A 21,694-nucleotide genomic window follows, 5' to 3' on the forward strand; every position below is an offset into this window, starting at 1 on the left:
TCTAGGGCCGCTCCCACGGCATATGGAGGTTCCCAGGCTAGGGGTTGAATCGGAGCTGTAGCTGCCAGCCTACACCACAGCCACAGCAACTCAGGATCCGAGCCACATCTGTGACCTACACCACAGCTCACGGCAGTGCCAGATCCTTAACCTGCTGAGCAAGGCCAGGGATTGAACCCGCAACCTCATGGTTCCTAGTTGGATTCGTTAACCACTGAGCCACGACGGGAACTCCTCCATATCTTATTTAAATAGCCTTTGTGAAAAAATTCTCATTCCATTGTTTATCTCAGTGTTTCTCAGCCAGAGTGATTTTACCCCCCTGCCCCCAACAATATTTTGTCAATCACCAGCAAGACATTTGATAATTGGGGGTGCTCCTGGAATCTTGTGGTTAGAGGCCAAGGATACTGCCAAACATCCTATAATGGTAGATGAAAAGCCCACCACAACCAAGAGTTATCTGGCCCCAAATATCAGTAGTGTCAAGGCTGAGACCTCATACTTTTTATCTGAAGAATTTTCTAGTTCTTAGGAACAGAATTACAACTTCCTACTTTTTAGATAAAAGTAGGTCTTTGGTTAACACAGTAAGTATTTATTCAAATTCTTTGTCCCCAAATACTGGTTTCTGCAATTGACTTCACATACTAAAAAACTCCAGTCTAAAACATAATTATTTTGCAGCATAACTATCACAGAAGATACTTTTCTGAAAAAGATAATTATGTATGACATACTTACATACATATACACAGAGACATTTTCACAGCCTTTTCAGGAGTAATCAGAGATGGTGAGATTTTTTTATGACGAATCTAAATTTATATGATAATACTGAGTCCTGACATGGAATAATGAAAGTGTGGTTTTTGCTTTCCCTTCTAAATGTTTCTGAGTGTTACTATGAAGTATCTGCTCCTCCACTGAGTGAGGTAATTATTATGTATCAATTTCTTTTCCTTTTCATATTAACAAATCAGAAATACAGTTTGTTCATTCATTTAGCAGTCATTTATTATCTGTTGCCATGTGCCAGGTTCTTGTTAAGCATGAATCACATGCTTTCTGCCCTTAAGGAATGGCCCTCCAGTTCTCTTAGCAATTCTTGAATTGTGGGGTACCCAACAAGGAGAAGGACCTCTTATCTGCAGTGAGGGCAGGGTCTTGATGTTCTATCCTTAGTGCATATTGTAGGAGTTCAAAATATGTTTGCTGAAGAACGAGTGAAACTCTGTATATTGAAATAATTTATTCCTCACACCCCCATGAAGTGAGTATTGTTTTTGGGGGGTTGATTTTCCTTCCTTCCTTCCTTCTTTTAATGTCCACACCTGTAGTATATGGAAGTTCCCAGGCTAGGGGTCCAATATGAGCTGCCAGCCTACGCCACAGCCACAGCAATGCAGGATCTGAGCCTCACCTGTGACCTACACCACAGCTCACGGCAACGCTGGATCCTTTACCCCACCGAGCAAGGCCAGGGATCAAACCTATATCCTCATGAATACTAGTTGGGTTTATTACTGCTGAGCTACAAGAGGACCTCCATAGGTTGATTATCTTTCTGATATAGGGATGATGTTCAGAAGCTCTCAGTAATCGACTGAGAAGCCAACTCGGGAACTCAGATTCTTCTGGTTAAATGCAGTGTTCTCTCTGGTGAACTTGATCTGTCTTAACCATGTGTTTCTATGTATGACATACCCATATACATATACACCAGAAAAAGCTCTTTCTTGGCATTTGTGGGTTAAATGTTCCTGGTTTCACACTTTTTCTACAGAGATATGGCTACATTGTTCCTAGCTGCTTATTTGGACATTTATGAAAGAAACTATATGCTTTAATGAGGTTAATGAACTTGAAGTTCCATATGGGTCTCTGGCTATACCTCAGAATGCTGTTGGTCTCCTCTTTGCCTTTATGAAGCCAATCTTTAGTTTTTTGTATGTAGCATTTAATCTTTCGCATATTATCATCAGCATAATGGGGAAGTACATACGGTGTATTTGCTTACCAGTAACTAGGATGAGACTGCAGCTTTTTAAATTGATTTTTTCTTAATACCTTTACATTGCCCATGTTTTTGTCTGTACTTAAGCTACTACTAGGTTTCTTTTCTGAAGTTTTGCCAAGTGTAAAAGTTGAAGAAGAAAATTCCCCCCAGGAGTTCCTGTTATGGCGCAGTGGTTAACGAATCCGACTAGGAAACATGAGGTTGCGGGTTCGGTCCCTGCCCTTGCTCAGTGGGTTAACGATCCAGTGTTGCCGTGAGCTGTGGTGTACGTTGCAGAGGCGGCTCGGATCCCGCGTTGCTGTGGCTCTGGTGTAGGCTAGTGGCTACAGCTCCGATTCGACCCCTAGCCTGGGAACCTCCATATGCCGTGGGAGCGGCCCCAAAGAAATAGCAAAAAGACAAAAAAAAAAAAAGAAAATTCCCCCCAAAAAGGATTTTCCATTCGTTTTTACTTTACACACTTAACAAATTTTCTCTTTCTTAGATTCATAAAGGAAGAAAAGCAGTTTCTGTGAGAAAGACCTGAAGCCTTGAACATATTACATGAGCACAAGAAAACAGTTTTATTTGAGAATGGCCGTTTGTCTCATTGACTTTAGCTCTTCCATGCCAGGAAACCCCAGAAGTGAAGAGAAAAATAAATTTCTGGCTAGGTCAGGGATGTAGCTAGCAAGGTTAAAATATACAAGATTTTCCAGAATACTTTTGTTTTCAGAAATAAATCTCTTTGGATTAGGACTTTATTTTATTTTTATTTATTTATTTATTATTTTAGATTAGGATTTTAAATGTTTTAGGGAAAACCGTGTGACATTTCTCTTAATGCTGGTGCAGCATTTTTTTTTTAAATAATGATTTTTATCTTTTCCATTATAGCTGGTTTACAGAGCATTTTGTATATAGGTAAAACTCAGCATTATTATGGAATTAAGTTAACAGAAAACATTTAAAAAAAATTGAGAGCCGCCCATCTTTTTCTTTAACCATCAAGGCATCATTTTCTTCCATAATTGATATCAAGCTAGGGAAGTGCTTTGGAGGTGATTTTGTGAGAAAATTAGAAACAACTGGAAACCTGTGTTTTGAATGAAATTGCTAGGATCACTTAAATATGGAAACTAGTCAGAACCTCTGGTTGTTGTCATGCTGTCCCTTACAGTGCAATAAGTATTGGTAAAAGCCCACATCAAACTTATGACAGTAATAGTGGCTAAACCCTTAGGATGGCTGTAATTAAAAAAAAGAAAGAAGGAAAGTAAATAACAAATGTTGGCACTGTTAGTGGGAATGTAAAATGGTGCAGCCATAGTAGAAAACGGTTTGGTGGTTTCTCAAAAGATTAAACATAGAACTGCCCTAGAACCCAGCAAGTCCATTCGTAGGTATATCCAGAATTGTGGAGTTCTCTGGTGACCTAGTGGTTAAGGATCAGCATTGTCACTGTGGTGGTGCAGATTTAATCCCTGGACTGGGAATTTCCACATGCTGCCAAAACAGCCAAAACAAAACAAAAAAGACCATAAAAGAATTGGGAAGTTCCCATCATGGCTCAGCGGAAACGAATCTGATTAGCATCCTGAGGACGTAGGTTTGATCCCTGGCCTTGCTCAGTGGGTTAAGGATCCGGTGTTGCTGTGAGCTGTGGTGTAGATCACAGATGAGGCTTGGATCGGTGTGGCGTAGGCTGTGGCGTAGGCTGGCGTCTACAGCTCCAATTGGACCCCTAGCCTGGGAACCTCCATATGCCGTGGCTGCGGCCCTTTAAAGACCAAAAAAAAAAAAAAAAAAAAAAAAAAAGAATTGGAAGCAAGCATTCAAATAGATACATTTTGAATGTATATATCTATGTCATAGCAGCATTATTCCCAGTAGCCAAAAGATAGAAGCCAACTGGAGTGTCCAATGATAGATGAACAGCTAAATCAAATGTAGTTTATACATACAATGGAATATTATTCAGCTTTAAAAAGTAATTTTTTTTTTTTAGGGCCGCACACCCATGGCATATGGAGGTTCCCAGGCTAGGGGTTGAATTGGAGCTGTAACTGCTGGCCTACACCACAGCTCATGATAGCACTGGATCCTTAACACACTGAGCGAGGCCAGGAATCAAATACCCACGTATTCATGGATGCCAGTTGGGTTCGTTAACCACTGAGCCTTGATGGGAACTCCATGGAATGAAATTTTAATATTTGCTCTAGTATAGATGGGCCTTGAAAACATTATGCTTTCTGATATCAGCCAGACACAGAAGGCAAATGTATGAATCCACCTGCATGAGGTACCTAGATAGCCAAATTCATGGAGACAGAGAGTAGAATACCAGAGGCTGGGAGAAGATGGAAAGAAGGAGTTACTGTTTGTTGGGTACACAGTTTGTGTTGAGGATGATGAAAAAGTTTTGGGTATAGATAGAGATGATGGTTACCCAGCATCGTGAATGTGTTTAATGCCACTGAGTTCTATACTTAAGAATGGTAAAAATGATAAGTGTTATTTGTATTTTACCACAATTTAAAAAATTGCTCAGCACTATTCTAAGTGCTTTACCGGTTTTAATTCATTTAGTGAATAATGTAGCTGGTGGGGCAAAGGAAGGAGAATAGGTGTTACTTCCACTTCTCATTTGGCTACTGATCTTACATAAGTACCATTTCTTGGTTATAGGGTGTTATCTGTACAGTTAGTAGTTTGTTAGTATGTGAATTGTCATCTGTTCAAACTTATGAGTATTTCAAGTATTTCACCTGTGAGATCCAGTTGAAGTCTACTCTGTAGGAGAACAAAGAGTTGTCTGTGTAGGACATACACTGAATGTTATGATGCATGTTGATCCATATAAGTACAGCATCCTCCTCTTCCCTTCCATTCTCAGTATAGTTTTGGGAATGACTTGAAATATTGTTGATCTAGAGCAGTGGTTCTCACTGTGTAGTCTCCAGAGCAGCAACATGAGCATGCCTTGGGAACTTGTTTAAAATGAAATATTCAAGTCTTACCTCAGACTTTCTGAATCAGAAGCTCTAGGGGTGAGATCCTACAATATGTATTTAATTTAATTTATTTATTTTTTGGCCACCCCTGTGGCATGTGAAAGTTCCCAGGCCAGGGATTGAGCCTGTGCCACAGCAGTGACAAAGCTGGATCCTTAACCTGCTGCGCCTCGAGAGAACTCCCAACAATGTGTATTTTAACAAAGCTCCAAATGTATACTCAAGTTTAAGAATTAGTAGTCAAGGAAATAACTAGGGTGCTTTTGTGTTGGTCTGGGAACCACCTTGGAAGTGAGCTTAGACACTTAGGCCCACTTTAGGAAGAGAAAGCCTGGATGTACAAATAGGCTCTGGACCTCTAAGTCTTGACTGAACTGGATGAAAGCTGAAGGAATCATCGAATCATCTGATTTTATATTAGAACTGTGCTGTTCCAAGGGAGGGGAACAATGAGGCAGAGTTCTAAAAGACTAGCATTTACTGGGCTTTCTCTGATGTAAAGACAGAGCAGAGCTCTTATCTACTTGAGGAATAGAAATGAACTGGTGTGTCTGCAAAACAGGGCGTTGAGACACCTGATGTCCACTGCAGATGGCATTCCCTAGAGAGATGCTTGGCTTCCAAGGGAGTATTGAAGGGAAGAAGACACAGACTGTTCTGATATAGCCAGGAACACCTGCCAACTTTGACAAGGCCATTCCACAGGGAAGCTTGTGTTACTCCAGTGTCAGTTGCCATGAGAATCTGGACATAGGAGTTACTAGATTTTACTGTCTGGGTCCTGCCTGGGAGCTGAGCCCAGTTCTATTTGGAGTTGAAAATGGGACACTGCACTGAGGATGGCCAGATTGCAGGCAGCTTTTCCAGGTTTCATTCTTTGTAGGTTTGCAAATGGCTTCTTTGGTACAATAAGCTGATCTACTTGTACTATTTTATGAGCTTGAATAGGTTTGTCCTTTAGTTTATCTGAGAAGCCTGCTTGGGTTTGGAAGTATTGATTCAGCAAGTTTGAGATGGCTGAGATCTGAAATGATTGACATTGCCTAACTGCAGCCTCTTGGCCAGCCGTATCCCTTTGAGGGGGTAATGAAGCTCTAGGTCATGGTCCCAGTTTCTTGAATATGTAACACTCAGGGTTCAGTCACCTAGGGCACAAATTGGGCTTGGTCTCAGGAAGAAAATGGGGCCAGTTAAATGTGTAGATTAACAACAGCAGGTCTCATCTGCAAAACAGGACTGTAGTAGCAACAGGTCTGATGTGCCTAATCCTAAATTGTTGGACTAGAAGTCATCAAGTCACTCCTGTCAGATCCATTGGACTTTGGCAAAATTGAGCTTGAGGTGTTTAAGGAGAGGCAGTGGGGAGGGGGAGAGAGGGAAGTAGAAGATGAAGATCAAGGGAGAGGGAAGGAGCTACAGGGGAGATGTGTTAGTTATTAGGGAATGGAAGCAATTGAGAGGTAGCTTCACTGTGTGAAGTGGAAGGGAATATAAATATAGAACCAGGATAGAAGAACTAGCTCCTGTGTTTTCAAAGCATCTTGCCATTCTGATCTTTTCCTGGACTGATACTGATTTACTTTTGACCATCTGAAGGTTTAGCATCAGACCTGAAGATAGCATTTCAGTTGAAGTCTGATAGGCCCTCTTGTTTTGGGCTTACTTGTTTTGGGCACCATGCTTCTATAATGTGCTCCAAATTTTTGGCAGTTTTAGTAAACTGTTGACTCATAGATTCAAGTCAACTAAGATTCCTAAATCTTTTTCTTTTTTTTTTTTTTTTTTTTGGTTGCACCTGCGGCCTATGAAAGTTCCTGGATCCAAGCTACAGCTGTGACGTGTGCTGCAGCTGTGGCAGTGCCAAATCCTTAAGCCACTGTGTGCCGGGCCGGGGATCAAACCTGTGCCTCTGCAGTGACCCAAGCCACTGCAGTCAGATTCTTAACCCCCTGTGAAACAGCAGGAAATCCTAAGACTTTTCTTATGTGCCTCTGTTAAATTTCATCTGGTGCTTCTAAAATTGATTTTTCTTGCACTTACACTTCTTAAATATCATTTTGTTAGATTCAGTGTTCACTACCACTTCTTGAACTTTAGGAGCCAAGAACCTCAGAAATACTGTTTTTGGAGTTCCTGCTGTGGAACAGTAGGTTAATGATCTGGCTTGTCTCTGTGGCATTGCTGGTTTGATCTCTGGCCCAAGAACTTCCAATATGCCACAGGTGTGGCTGAAAAAGAAAAAAAAGTATCACTTTTTATCTCCAATTCATAATACTGATTCAAGGGGTATTACTCCCATTTTAAAGGTGTAGAAGGAGTTCCCGTTGTGACACAGTTCAGACTAGGAACCATGAGGTTTCGGGTTCGATCCCTGGCCTCGCTCAGTGGGTTAAGGATCCGTGGGTTAAGGATCTGGCGTTGCCGTGAGCTGTGGTGTAGGTTGCAGACGCGGCTCTGATCCCGCGTTGCTGTGGCTCTGGTGTAGGCTGGCGGCTACAGCTCCAATTTAGACCCCTAGCCTGGGAACCTTCATACGCCGTGGGTGCGGCCCTAGAAAAGGCAAAAAGACAAATAAATAAATAAAGGTGTAGAAATTAAGGCTCAAAGAAGTTAGGTAATTTACTTGCATTCTAAACAATAGTGGTAGAACCTGATGATTCAAACCCGAGTCTGACTCCAAAGCCTTGCTTTTGAGTACCATTCTAGCCCATTCTCTCCTGTTTGTTTGTTTTTGTTTGTTTGTTTGTTTGTTTTTTTGTCTTTTTGCTATTTCTTTGGGCCGCTCCTGCGGCATATGGAGGTTCCCAGGCTAGGGGTCGAATCGGAGCTGTAGCCACGGCCTACGCCAGAGCCACAGCAACTCGGGATCCGAGCCGCGTCTGCAACCTACACCATAGCTCACGGCAACGCTGGATCGGCAACGCTGGATCGTTAACCCACTGAGCAAGGGCAGGGACCAAACCCGCAACCTCATGGTTCCTAGTCGGATTCGTTAAACCACTGCACCATAACGGGAACTCCTCTCTCCTGTTTTGATCTTTTAGATCTGTGTTTTCTTTTACAGTATATTTGTTCTCTTAGTTAAAAACTGTCTTATATGGTCAGCATGACCCAGGGCCTTTATCTTAGTCATTTACAGCAATGAGACAAGGCCAGGGATAGATGCAGAGCAAATCAAGGGAAAGAGTGTGAGCTTTAGAGTCAGATTTGGTTTAGGAATCTTGATTGTACTATGAGTTGTGTGAGTTGGCATGGACTTTAACTTGTCTGGGCCTCCAATTCTTCATGTATAAAATGTCTTAATACCTACTGTTGGATAGTTTGAATAAAACATGGATGCAGGAAGTTCCTGTTGTGGCTCATCGGAAATGAATCTGACTAGTATCCATGAGGATGCAGGTTTGATCCCCAGCCCAGCTCAGTGGGTTAAGGATCTGGTGTTGCTGTGAACTGTGGTGTAGGTCACAGATGCGGCTTGGATCTGGCATTGCTGTGGCTGTGGCACAGGCCAACAGCTACAGCTCTGATTCAACCCCTAACCTGGGAACCTCCATATGCTGTGAGTGGGGCCCCAAAAAGACAAAACAACAACAACAAGAACAGCAAAAACCATGAATGCAGAGCTTAACTCAGGCTCAGCAGGCATACTCTAGGCTCTCAATAAACATCTGTTTGTCTCCCTCCCTGCAGGGAATTTCTTTAAAATCTTTTTATTTATTTATTTTCTATCCTTTAAAATTCTCCACTACAAGTCCTATTACTATTACTTTTTTAAAAAAATTGACCATCTTTGGGTATGATTGTTTATCATTTCCCACAGGGTATCATATGCCCCACTGTGGTAGCACACTTGACCATAGGAAGGAGTGGTTAAGGAGTTCCTGCTGTGGCACAGTAGGATTGGCTCTGTCTCTCTAGCGCCAGGACACAGATTCAATCCCCAGCCTGGCACAGTGGGTTGAGGGATCTGGAACTGCATTCAAAAATTCATTAAACTCAGATTCTTATGAGATATGTCTTATTTATTTCATAAAATTTGTAAACTTACTTTGGATATCTCTGTTATAGATGTCTGAAGTTAAAGATATTGGCAACTTGGAGTTCCCATTGTGGCTCAGTGGTAACAAACCCAACTAATAGCCATGAGGGTGCGAGTTTGATCCTTGGTCCTGCTCAGTGGGTTAAGGATCCAGTGTTGCTGTGAGCTGTGCTGTAGGTCACAGACGCTGCTTGGATCCTGTGTGGCTATGGCTGTGGCTTAGGTTGGCAGCTACAGCTCCAATTTGACTCAAAGCCTGGGAACTTCCATATGCTGCAGGTTTGACCCTAAAAAAGCAGAAAAGAAAAGAAAAGAAACAAACAAAAAAGATTGGCAACTTAATTCTCAGATAGTCTTTTTTGTGATTTAATATTCACCTCTTCCATTGCTTTTTTAATGCCGTTCTTGATATTCTTTCCCAGTTTTATCCAGGAATTTTTTTCTTCCTCTGTTTTCAATTTTAAGCTCTCATAATCAGATTGTCAGGTATTCAGACAAACATATTTTTCCTACTCCTGTAGGAATAATGAGAACCTATCATCATTCAAGTATTTACTCATCAAAATGGTGCTGTGCACTGCGCTTGCTGTTAAGTATGCGTTTGTGAGCATGGAAGACGTGGCCCTGCGCCTCTCCAAATGTGTTTTAAAGTATGCCACCAAATGATGAGTTTCTCTTCTATGTTGTATTCCCATTATATGCTAATGGGAGCAGGTAGACAGTAACATAAGTTTTTTATAATACTGTGTGCCTGAGTGGAAGGCAGTAAAAATTTCCAAGGTGAAGGAGTGCTGTTTAGATTGACACCTAAAGGGTGAATAGGAGTAACTAAGCCAGTGTTGGGAGTAGGGAAACGAGAAGAAAGTTCCAGCATGGAGTTCCTGTTGTGGCTCAAACCCAACTAGTATCCATGAAGTTTCAGGTTCAATCCCTGACCCCATCCAGTGGGTTAAGGATCCAGCATTGCGGTGAGCTGCGTGTGGTGTGGGTCACAGATACAGCTTGGATCTAGCATTGCTGTTGCTGTTGCAGAGGCCTGCAACTGCAGCTCCAATTCGACCCCTAGCCTGAGAACTTCCATATGCCACAGGTGTGGCCCTAAAAAAAAGTTCCAACATGATATCCAGTTTATTGACCATCATTCGCATTCCTCCTATCTTTTCTGAAGTCTCAGCCATCAATTGGACAAAGAGATAAAAATTGTTACTAAATGCCTCCCTCATCTCCTAGGTCCTCCAAGTCCTTTAGTTTCCCCCCCTGCCCTAGAAAGACTTTCCTGGTTTCTTCTGATTGTGTGGTTTACCCTCTTACTAAGCAGCTAGAATGGGTAGCAGTTGGCAAGCTGCCTTTGGGTTCTTCCTTATGGAGAATGACCTTTCCTTCCCCCACTCCTCTCAACTCCCATCTCTGGGAACCAAGATGACTTTGCTTTTGCTGATGGTGAGGAGCTTCCTGTTGATTCTCCAGATTTCTGTTTTGTTTTGTTTTCTGTTTTTCGTCTATGTTGTATTCCATGTTCTTCTGTTGTCTTTGGGAGTTCTTCATCCTTTTTGATAACCTTTGTCTGGGGAGTGATTTTTAAGTCTGAGAGGAGAGATACCAGATTGGATTTAGTAAACATGCTATTGGCAAAGGCCTCCAGCAGGAAAGCAGGTGTGGCACAGTTTTTACAGTGTCTTGGCACATACCCTGTTTAGTGCTAAAGGTTCCTAAAAGTGGCTATGAGCCTTTACCCCTTTGTAGAGCTCCCTAACTCATTATCTTTGGCCTTGATAAGAAGACTTTTAGACTGTCAACAAACTCATCATTTGGTGGCATAATTTAAAACACATTTTAGACCATTTGTGTTCAGATATCCACATGTCTGTGTATGTATATTTTAGGTAATATATATATTTTAGTTAAAGACTAAATATATAGTTATAATTTAGTTAAAGACTGTATATATATATTAGTCTTTTAGTTAAAGCTAATATGGTTTAGTTAAAGACTATATATTTAAAGTCTTTAAACAACATATATAAGCATAAAAGTAATACATTTTAGTTTGGGGGTAGATAATATAGTCACATTATTTAAACTTAAAAACGTACAAGAGAATCTGGTAAGTATTCTCCCTCTTGCCATGTATCTCAGCCACCTAGATCTCTGAGACAACCAGTGTTGCCAGTTTCTTTTACATCTTCCAGAGTAATTTTGTGCATAGACAAGCACATGACATAATATATATGTCATACTATATAATATGTCATAAACATGTTACATATAATGTCACATATGACATAATATGTATGTCAGATAACATACATACTGATGAGATGAATGGTGTATATCCTGCATTTCTCAAGGCCATTAGTGGGTGGAACAATTGTAGGATTTGAAAAGACTTTAATTCAAACCTCAGAACCTTAGCATCTCAGCTCTTCATTTACTGAGTTGAAGGACCTTGGGCAGCTTGTTTATTTAGGCTCTGTGTGCTTCGATTTCTTTATGTAGTTAATAATACTTAGTGTGCCTAGGCTGTTGGATATGATGTGTATACAGTTCCTTCTTTGGTGCAGGTTAAAGGCTTTACAAAGGTTGCTACCTTTGCTGTTTCTTGCTGGACCACACTCTTTGGCTTGTGTGAACTGGAGCTGAGGGCAAAGTCTTGCTCTAACAAATGAATGGACTGAATTGTCTTCTGTACTGCGATATGGGACCAGCGCTCTCTACTTAAGGAAGGGAACCATGAGCCAAGGCAGAAAGCATTTTGAAAGGAGTAGAACATTTTTTTTCCCAACATCTTAATACATTTTATTATTATTACTATTTTTAGTAGTAATTTCGCCAATATAATTTTTTTTCCTACCGTACAGCATGGTGACCCAGTTACACATACATGTACACATTCTATTTTCCCACATTATCATGTTCCATCATAAGTGACTAGACACAGTTCCAAGTGCTACACAGCAGGATCTCATTGCTTATCCATTCCAAAGGCAATAGTTTGTATCTATTATCCCCAAGCTCCCTAACCACCCCATTCCCTCCCCCTCCCCCTTGGCAACCACAAGTCTATTCTGCAAGTCCATGATTTTCTTTTCTATGGAAAGTTTCATTTGTGCCTTATATTAGATTCCAGATATGAGCCATATCATATGGTATTTATCTTTCTCTTTCTGACTTACTTCACTCAGTATGAGAGTCTCTAGTTCCATCCATGTTGCTGCAAATGGCATTATGTTGTTCTTTTTTATGACTGAGTAGTATTCCATTGTGTATATATACCACATCTTCCTAATCCAATCATCTGTCAATGGACATTTGTTGTTTCCATGTCTTGGCTATTGTGAATGGAGCTGCAATGAACATGCAGGTGCATGTGTCTTTTTTAAGGAAAGTTTTGTCCAGATATATGCCCAAGAGTAGGATTCCTGGGTCCTATGGTAGTTCTATGTATAAATTTCTAAGATACCTCCACACTGATATCCATAGTGACTGTACCAGCTTACATTCCCACCACTGTGCAGGAGGGTTCCCTTTTCTCCACACCCTCTCCAGCATTTGTTATTTGTGGACTTATTAATGATGGCCATTCTGACTGGTGTGAGGTGGTATCTCGTGGTAGTTTTGATTTGCATTTCTCTAATAATCAGTGATGTTGAACATTTTTTCATGTGCTTGTTGGCCATCTGTACATCTTCCTTGGTAAAATGTCTATTCAGGTCTTTTGCCTGTTTTTCAGTTGGGTGGTTGCTTTTTTGCTGTTGAGTTGTATAAATTGCTTGTATATTCTAGAGATTAAGCCCTTGTCAGTTGCATCATTTGAAACTATTTTCTCCCATTCCGTAAGTTGTCTTTTTTGTTTCCTTTGCTGTGCAAAAGCTTTTCAGTTTGATTAGGTCCCATTGGTTTATTTTTGCTCTTATTTCTGTTGCTTTGGGAGACTGACCTGAGAAAATAATTCATAAGATTTTTATCAGAGAATGTTTTACCTATGTTCTCTTCCAGGAGTTTGATGGTGTCTTGTCTTATATTTAAGTCTTTCAGCCATTTTGATTTTATTTGTGTGCATGGTGTGAGGGTGTGTTCTAGTTTCATTGATTTACATGCAGCTGTCCAGGTTTCCCAGCACTGCTTGCTGAAAAGACTGTCTTTTTCTCATTTTATGAGTAGAACATTTTTTGTTCATCATGTATTGGGGAACATCTGTTACTGATCTGGGCCTTCCCACTTTCTTGGTAGACTGCTGTTAAACCCTCGCCCTTCCCTTCTGCTGGTAGGAAGTTATTAACACTGAATAGCTTTTCATGTTTAATAGCTCAATTAACTCTGGCCCTTCAGTATTGCTTGATGCTTTGGACTCTTATGGGAAGCTTCACTTGCTTAGCCCTACTTTGGGTTTCCTGCTTTTCAGTTTTCATTGTCATGTTAATCCTTTAATAGCAGTTAGCTTTTCTTCTTTTTGGTTCTGGCATAGTGCTTAATGTAATAGATGGAGGAGTCACAATTTTCAGTCATATTTGGTTTCATCAGGAGGATGGTGTTAGGCCTTCCTTCATGGTTATCTGGATTTAGCATTTTTGATGGGATTTGTAGGACTTTGAAGTTTCCTTGATCTCTTAATGAGTAAAAGAAAGAGATTTTATATCTTACAACACATGGCTATCAAAATAAGAGAACTGATGATGTGGGGATATCTTTTAAAATAAGAAAAAAATTTTGAATACCCACTGCGGAAGATTCTGTGCTAGGTGTTTTTTTAAGCTGTTGGTTACAGGAAACCAGTAGAGAAAATAAATAGGGACAATGAAGGAAAGGTGAGTAGAATTCAATTAGATTTGAGCACACTGTAAATACTTAAAAAAAAAAAAAAAAAAAAGAGTTCTTGGCTGTGGCTCAGTGCAGACAAACCCAACTAGCATTCATGAGAACACTGGTTCGATCCCTGGCCTTGTTCAGTGGGCTAAGGGATCTGTCTTTGTCATGAGCTGTGGTGTAGGTTGCAGACGTTGCTCAGATCCTGAGTTGCTGTGGCTGTGGCATAGGCCTGTGGTTGCAGCTGAGTCAACCCCTAGCCTGGGAACTTCCATGTGCTGCAGATACTGCCTTAAAAAAATAGCAAATAAATAAAGTGAAGCAGTTCTGATTGTAAACACTACCTCTGTTGCCTTTCTATATGTATTTCTTTTTTTCTTTCATTTTTTGTCTTTTAGGGCTACCCCAGGGAATATGGAGGTCCCCAGGCTAGAGGTCAAAACAAATCCTAGCTGTAGCCACCCACTTACACCACAGCCAAAACACCAGATCTGAGCCACATCTGAGACCTATGCCACAGCTTGGGAACTTCCACATGCCCCTTGTGAGGCCCCCCAAAAAAGAAATAGCTGGACATATTTGGTTGCTTGTGTGTTTTTTGTTTGTTTGTTTGTTTTTAGGGCTGTACCTGTGGCATATGGAAGTTCCCAGGCTAGGGGTTGAATCAGAGCTATAGCTGCTGGCCTACACCACAATCATAGCAGCATAGGATCTAAGCCTAATCTTAGACCTACACCACAGCTCATGGCAGTGCTGGATCCTTAACCCACTGAGCAAGAAGGCCAGGGATCGAACCTGCATCCTCATGGTTACTAGTCAGGTTCGTTACCCCTGAGCCACAATGGGAACTCCCAGATTTGGTTTTCATTCCCAATTTTTTTTTCTTTTTTGGCTACCCTTGGCATGTGGAGTTCCCAGGCCAGGGATCATATCCGAGCTGCAGTTGTGACCTACACAGCAGCTGGCAATCCCACTTTGCTAGGCCAGGGATTGAACCTGTGTCCCAGTGCTCCAGAGATGGTGTAACTCCTCCAATGTTGTTGTTGTTGTTGTTAGGAATTTGGAGGACTGCCCATTGGACAGTTTTTTGTTTTTTGTTTTTTTTGTTTGTTTGTTTTTTTTCATTCTAAGAAAGTTTTTGGTGGCAATAATTATTATAGTATAATTTAGGTAACACTGGTAGTAATTAAAGTAAGCAAATAGAACTATTTTGGATCAATTTCAAATTCATGTGTACTTTTCCATTTTATTTTTTTTATGGAAGGAAAGTAATAAAATAACATGGAACCAAAAGAATAAAGACTTTTGGTTCAGTATTTTACAGATTGATGCCATGTTTGTGGTGTATTAATGTCTTTAGCAGAGAACTATGATTGCTTTGATGGCTGCACAGTGGTCCATTGTATGGACATAATTGATTCCTTTCCTTATTTATTGTTGATCGTTTAGATTATTTATAATATTTTGCAATTAGAAACAATGCTACAGTGAATTAACATTTATCCAGCATTCATTGCAACATTTTAAAAAATTTAAGTATAGTAGATTTACAGTGTTGTACTAATTTCTGCTGTAAAGTGATTCATTGTATATATACGTGTGTGTGTGTGTATGCACACACACACACACGTATATATGCGCACACACATTCTTCCTTATATTAATTTTCCATTATGGTTTATCACAGGATGTTCCCTGTGCCATGCAGTAGGACCTTGTTTATACATTCTATGTGTAATAGTTTGCATCTGCTAATCCCAAACTCCCACTCCATTTCTCCCCCAACCCCCTCCCCCTTGACAACCACAAGTCTGTCTTGTGTAAATCTGTTTCTGTTTTGTAGATAGCTTCATTTGAGTCTGTTACTGTTTTGCAAATAGGTGCATTTGTGTCATATTTCACATATACTGGACAAAACTATAATTCAAGGTGCATATACTCCTTTGTTCATAGCAGCACTATTCCCAGTAGCCAAGACATGGAAACAACCTAGTTATCTATGGACAGTTGAATGAATTAAGAAGATGTGGTGCATATATACAATGGAATACTATTCAGCCATTAAAAAGAACAAAATAATGCCATTTGCATGCAGCAACATAGATGCAAATATCGATCATTATACTAAGTATGTCAGAAAGAGAAAGACAAATACTGTATGATATCACCTATATGTAGAATATAAAATATGGCACAAATTAACCTATCTACAAAACAGACACAGACTCACAGGTTTAGAGAACAAACTTGTGGTTGCCAGGGACGGGGGAGTTGGGAGAGGAATGAAGTGGGATGTTGGGGTTAGTAGATGTAAGCTATTATATATAGAATGGATAAACAATGTGGTCCTACTGTATAGCACAGAGAACTATATTCAGTATCCTATGATAAAACATAATGGAAAAGAATATTTAAAAAGTATGTGTATAACTATGTATATGTATAACTGAATCACTTTTCTATGCAGCAGAAATTAATGCAACATTGTAAATCAGCTATACTTCAGTTTTAAATGGCAAAAATAAAAAAAGAAATAATGCCATTTGCAGCAACATAGATGAACTTAGAGGCTATCATACTAAGTTAAGTAAGGTGGCGTTGTTTGTTTGTTTTTCATCATGCCTGTGGCATGTAGAAGTTCCCATGCCTGGGATCAAACCTGAGCCACAATGGTGACAACACCAAATCCTTAAACACTAGGCCCCCGGGGAATTGAACTTGTGCCACCAGGGAGTCAGGTCTAATCATTAACCTGCCATGCCACAGCAGGAATTCCAGTCTTTTTAATTTTTGTCAGTTGATAGGCAAAAATGACATCTTTTTATTTATCTTTTATTTTATTTTATTTATTTATTTTTGCCCTCATCCATGGCATGCGGAAGTTCCCAGGAGAGGGATCGAACCCGAGCTACGGTAGTAACCTGAGCCACAGTAGTGACAGTGCTTATCCTTAACCACTAGGCCACAAGGGAATCCCTTATTTATCTTTTAAAATCTATACTTTTTTTTTTTTTTTTTTTTTGTCTTTTTAGGGCTGTACTCATGAGATATAGAGGTTCCCAGGCTAGGGGTTGAATCAGAGATGTAGCCACTGGCCTACGCCACAGCCACAGCAACACCAAATCCTTAACCCATTGAGTGAGGCCAGGGGCTCGAAACTTCGTCCTCAGGGATACTAGTCAGATTTGTTTCTGCTGAGCCATGACGGGAACTCCTAAAATCTATACATTTTATTTAGCTTTTGACTAGGTTTTGCATGGACTTAAAAGCTTATAGTTTACCCTTCCACCCTTTTTTCTGGCCCTAATTTGTTTCGTCTCAGTTTTTTTTTTTGTATTTTCCTATATGTATTTTATGCATATATGAACAAATTCATATAATACACTTTTCCTGTTAATTGGCATAGCATTTGTAACACATATACACAAAGGATTATATTAAAATATTCTATATTTACATGAGGTTATTTCTGGATTTTTTTTTTTTTCTCTTTTAAGTTGCTGTCTTTATGAGTCAGGTTTCTTTCCTTTTTTTTTTTTAATTTTTTTTATTTTTCGACCACACCCATGACATGTGGAAGTTCCCAGGCCAGGTGTGTAATCCTAGCCGCATCTCTCTGTGGCCTACACCATATCTGTGGCAACGCTGGATCTTAACCCACTATACCAGGCCGGGGATTGAACCGGCAACACCCCAGAGACAAGCCAGATTATTAACCCACTGTGCTATAGCAGGAACTCCTGAACCAGATTTCTTTTTGTCTTGTATTATATGACCTTCGGTACAGTGTTACGATAGTGGTAATACAAGGCCTCCTGGTCTTCCCCTCTAATAGAAAAAAAAAATGCTTTTAATGTTTTACCATTTAGTAAGATGATTGCTTAGATTTCTTTTAGGTAGTCCTTCCCAAATTAAGGTAAATCCCTCTATTCCTACTTGGCTAATTAAAAGAAAATCGTAATGAATGTTGATTTTGTGTGTGTGTGTGTGTGTCTTTTTTAGGGTCTTACCTGAGGCAAATGGAAGTTTCCAGGGAAGGGGTCGAATTAGAGCTGTAGCTGCCCACCTATGCTACAGCCACAGCAATAAGGGATCTGAGCCACGTCTGTGACCTATACCACAGCTCAAGGCAATGCCGCATCCTTAACCCACTGAGCAAGGCCAGGGATTGAATCTGCATTGTCATTAGCCTTGAGCTGAAGTCTTTTGTAAGCTATGACTCATCCTTTGTCTCATTCTTTCTTTTACCAGGAAATACACTGAATATTAATTTCAGAAATTTCAATTATCCCTCTGAAGAGTGTGTTGCTCATTAAAATATATGGAACTTTTTATGATAACAGCCACAAATTGGTCTATACTTAGTGCCTGCACCAAATCCCATATAAATAGAGGGAGAGATCTGATCAACTGTGTATAGAGAGAGGCTTTTTTTTTTTTGTCTTTTAGGGCCACACCCACATGGAGGTTCCCAGGCTAGGGGTCACATGGAGGTTCCCAGGCTAGGGGTCCAATTGGAACTGTAGCTGCTGGCCTATGCCACAGCCACAGCAACTTGGGATCCAAGCTATGTCTGAGACCTACACCACAGCTCATAGCAACGCCTGGATCCTTAACCCACTGAGCGAGGCCAGGGATCGAACCCGCATCCTCATGTATCCTAGTCGGGTTCGTTAACCGCTGAGCCATGACGGGAACTCCGAGAGAGGCTTTTGAAGATGAGGCCATCCTTTCTAGCTTCTTTAAGAGGTTCATCTTTTCCACCAGAGGAATAGTGATGCAGGGGAATGAATCTCGGGCTGAACATAGTAGGTGGTGTGTATGTGTATTTGTATCTGTAAATATCACATCACTGTTTATGGTACACTGGACTCTCTTCATGCAAGGCCTAGACAGATCAAATCTGGAGGAATTGTTCCTGTGCTTAAAGCCAAGAATAACATCCTGACCAGCAGGGGACAGAGGTCAGCTCAAGGCAACAGATCTTAGGATCTACAGGACATTTAGGAACCTTGCAGGATGAGTTCCCATTGTGGCTCAGTGGGTTAAGAACCCAGCATAGTCTCTGTGAGAATGTGGGTTTGATCCCAGGCTTCACTCAGTTGGTTCAGCATCCAGCATTGCCACAGGCTGCTGTATAGAGTCACAGATACCTCTCAGATCTGGTATTACAGTGGCTGTGGCGTAGGTCTCAGCTGCAGCTCCAATTCAACTCCTAGCCTGGGAACTTGCATATGCTGCATGTGCGGTCATAAAAAGAAGAAAGAAAAGAACTTTGAACGAACTGAATTTGGTGAGAAGGAATCCAATATGTACCTTGAAGGAAGTGTGTGAAACCTGTGTGTCTCTTATTGGAACACGGCTTATTTATGAAAAAGGAAGAATCATCTTAACGTTTGGACATATGACGATTTCGTATCACCTAATGGTCAATTAACTATATTTTCCCCTCCTACCTGCATATTGATTTGTCGATTTATTGTTTTTATTATAAGAAGGGAAAAAAGTATATTCTATTATTCTGGTGTTTTATTTTTCAGGTAGCTTCAGAGAAGCCCAGGAGAGTGCTGGCTTTAAAAGATGATATGTTAATTAAAAAACAAATGGCTTTCAGAGTTCCCGTCATGGCACAGTGGTTAACGAATCTGACTAGGAACCATGAGGCTGCAGGTTTGATCCCTGGCCTTGCTCAGTGTGTTAAGGATCTGGCGTTGCCATGAGCTGTGGTGTAGGTCGCAGATGTGGCTCAGATCCTGTGTTGCTGTGGCTCTGGCGTAGGCCGGCAGCTGTAGCTCTGATTAGATCCCTAGCCTCCACATGCCAAGGGAGTGGCCGTAGAAAAAGGCAAAAACAAAAAAAACCCCAAAACAACACAAAAAAACCAAATGGCTTTCATTTGAGAAAAAGAATGTATATATATATATATATATGTATAACTGGGCCACTTTTCTGTATAGCAAAAATTGATAGAACATTGTAAATCAACTATAATAAAAAAAATTTTAGTAGTTCCCGTTGTGGCTCAGTGGTTAACGAATCTGACTAGCATGAAGACACAGGTTCTTTCCCTGGCCTTGCTCAGTGGGTTAAGGATCCAGTGTTGCTGCGAGCTGTGGTGTAGGTCACAGACGAGGCTTGGATCCTGTGTTGCTCTGGCTGTGGTGTAGGCCGGCAGCTATAGCTCTGATTCGACCCCTAGCCTGGGAACCTCAGTGTGCCGCAGGTGCAGCCCTAAAAAGCAAGAAAAGAAAAAATTTTTTGGAATGACTTTTTACAAAATTTCCTTGGACCTTCTGGACTCGCTGAAGTTTTGTTTCTAGGATCTTTCTGTACAGGCTTCCCTTCTTTTCTCTTCCGTCTTTCCTCATTCTGATGCCGGCCATTCACTCCACAGAGGCAACTCAAAACTGTTTTCTGGTGGAGCATCTTAAGTTTGTTTTGTTGTCTCCTCTGGAACTCATTTCTCTGGTCTGACTTTACTGGTTCTGGGCTAAAGTGATCATCTGAAAGCTCTTCTTCATCGTCTTTTTTTCTTGGTTCTTTTTATTTATGTACTCTGCCTGATGAGTTTTGCTGGTTTTCTCCTTTTCTAGTTAGTGTGAGGTGTATTGCCTCGTTGGAGGGTTCTAAAGCTCAAGTGCAGCCACAGGGAGCTTAGATTTTACTCGGTTTGTAAAGGGCCTTTTTCCTTTCCTAGAAACGGGGGATGAATTAGGTACTCTGCTATGAGGTTTTGCTGACTCTTCAGGAACTCTAGTTTGCTAGTTGTTTAAACACGTATGTAGCAATTAGGATTGTATTTGCAAGGTAGGACTTATTGCCAAGACTCCGAAGTAGGTCATTCCTGTTACCCTTTCTTCCTTGTTTTTCAATTAAAAAATCAGAGTTGGAGTTCCCTTCGTGGCGCAGTAGTTAACGAATCCGACTAGGAACCATGAGGTTGCGGGTTCGGTCCCTGCCATTGCTCAGTGGGTTAACGATCCGGCGTTGCCGTGAGCTGTGGTGTAGGTTGCAGACACGGCTCGGATCCTGCGTTGCTGTGGCTCTGGCGTAGGCTGGTGGCTACAGCTCCGATTCAACCCCTAGCCTGGGAACCTCCATATGCCGCGGGAGCGGCCAAAGAAATAGCAACAACAAAAGACAAAAAGACAAAAGACCAAAAAAATAAAATAAAATAAAATAAAATAAAATAAAAAATCAGAGTTGAGGAGACCATGGTCACATAATAGGTTGATTTTACACCTTTTGAAGTAACTCATGTTTGTGTTCCTTATACTTAGCACGGACATTAAAAATACATAATAGTTTAGTAAATACCTCTTAATAGTAGAGTTGATTGGCTGATCATTTAAATTTCAGAATTCTCATTAAGTTAATCACATTTTGGATCAATATGTGAGAAAAGTTTCTGGTTGGAAGGGACCAAATAGCCATGCAGAAAATGTTTAGCAATTTAGAATATGCATGCAAAAAAATTCCCAACATGAATTCTCTTATAAAATGAAGAAACAGAAGGGTAGTTTGGCTAGAGCAGCAACTGATTATAAATGTGAGGGGAAACATGGTGAGAGAGGATATAAGAACGTAGGTTAATTGAGAGATAGGAACAATTATGGAAATAGGCATCCTGCCAGCTTGGGATCAAACAATGAAAATGAAAGCTTCCCTCTCCTTCCCCAATAGTAGGCTCTCCGCCCTCACATCCCACCCCTGAACTATTATCCAGAGGAGCTTTAATGACTCTCTGGACGTTAGTGTCCAGTTTTGGGGGCTGCCATGAATCACAAAGAAGTCCTGTGGGGTGAGTCAGTGCAAAGAGCATTTGGCATTCAGATT

At 40.7% G+C, this 21,694-nt stretch overlaps 1 protein-coding gene across 2 annotated transcripts in view; it reads left to right on the forward strand.

The window, feature by feature from the left end:
- PTPN9 (protein tyrosine phosphatase, non-receptor type 9) overlaps positions 1-21,694 on the forward strand; it is an 86,236-nt gene that overhangs the window by 12,028 nt on the left and 52,514 nt on the right. Inside the window, exon 1 of one of the 2 annotated variants that reach the window (XM_021099027.1) lies at positions 18,527-19,528. The exons of the other annotated variant lie outside the window; for it this stretch is intronic. Coding sequence (XP_020954686.1) covers positions 19,517-19,528 — 12 coding nt within the window. The 5' untranslated portion in view covers positions 18,527-19,516. Of the gene's footprint in view, positions 1-18,526; positions 19,529-21,694 lie in introns of those variants that run through there. 2 annotated transcript variants of the gene reach the window in all.

Source organism: Sus scrofa, chromosome 7 (assembly GCF_000003025.6).
Source record: "Sus scrofa isolate TJ Tabasco breed Duroc chromosome 7, Sscrofa11.1, whole genome shotgun sequence".
NCBI lineage: Eukaryota > Metazoa > Chordata > Mammalia > Artiodactyla > Suidae > Sus > Sus scrofa.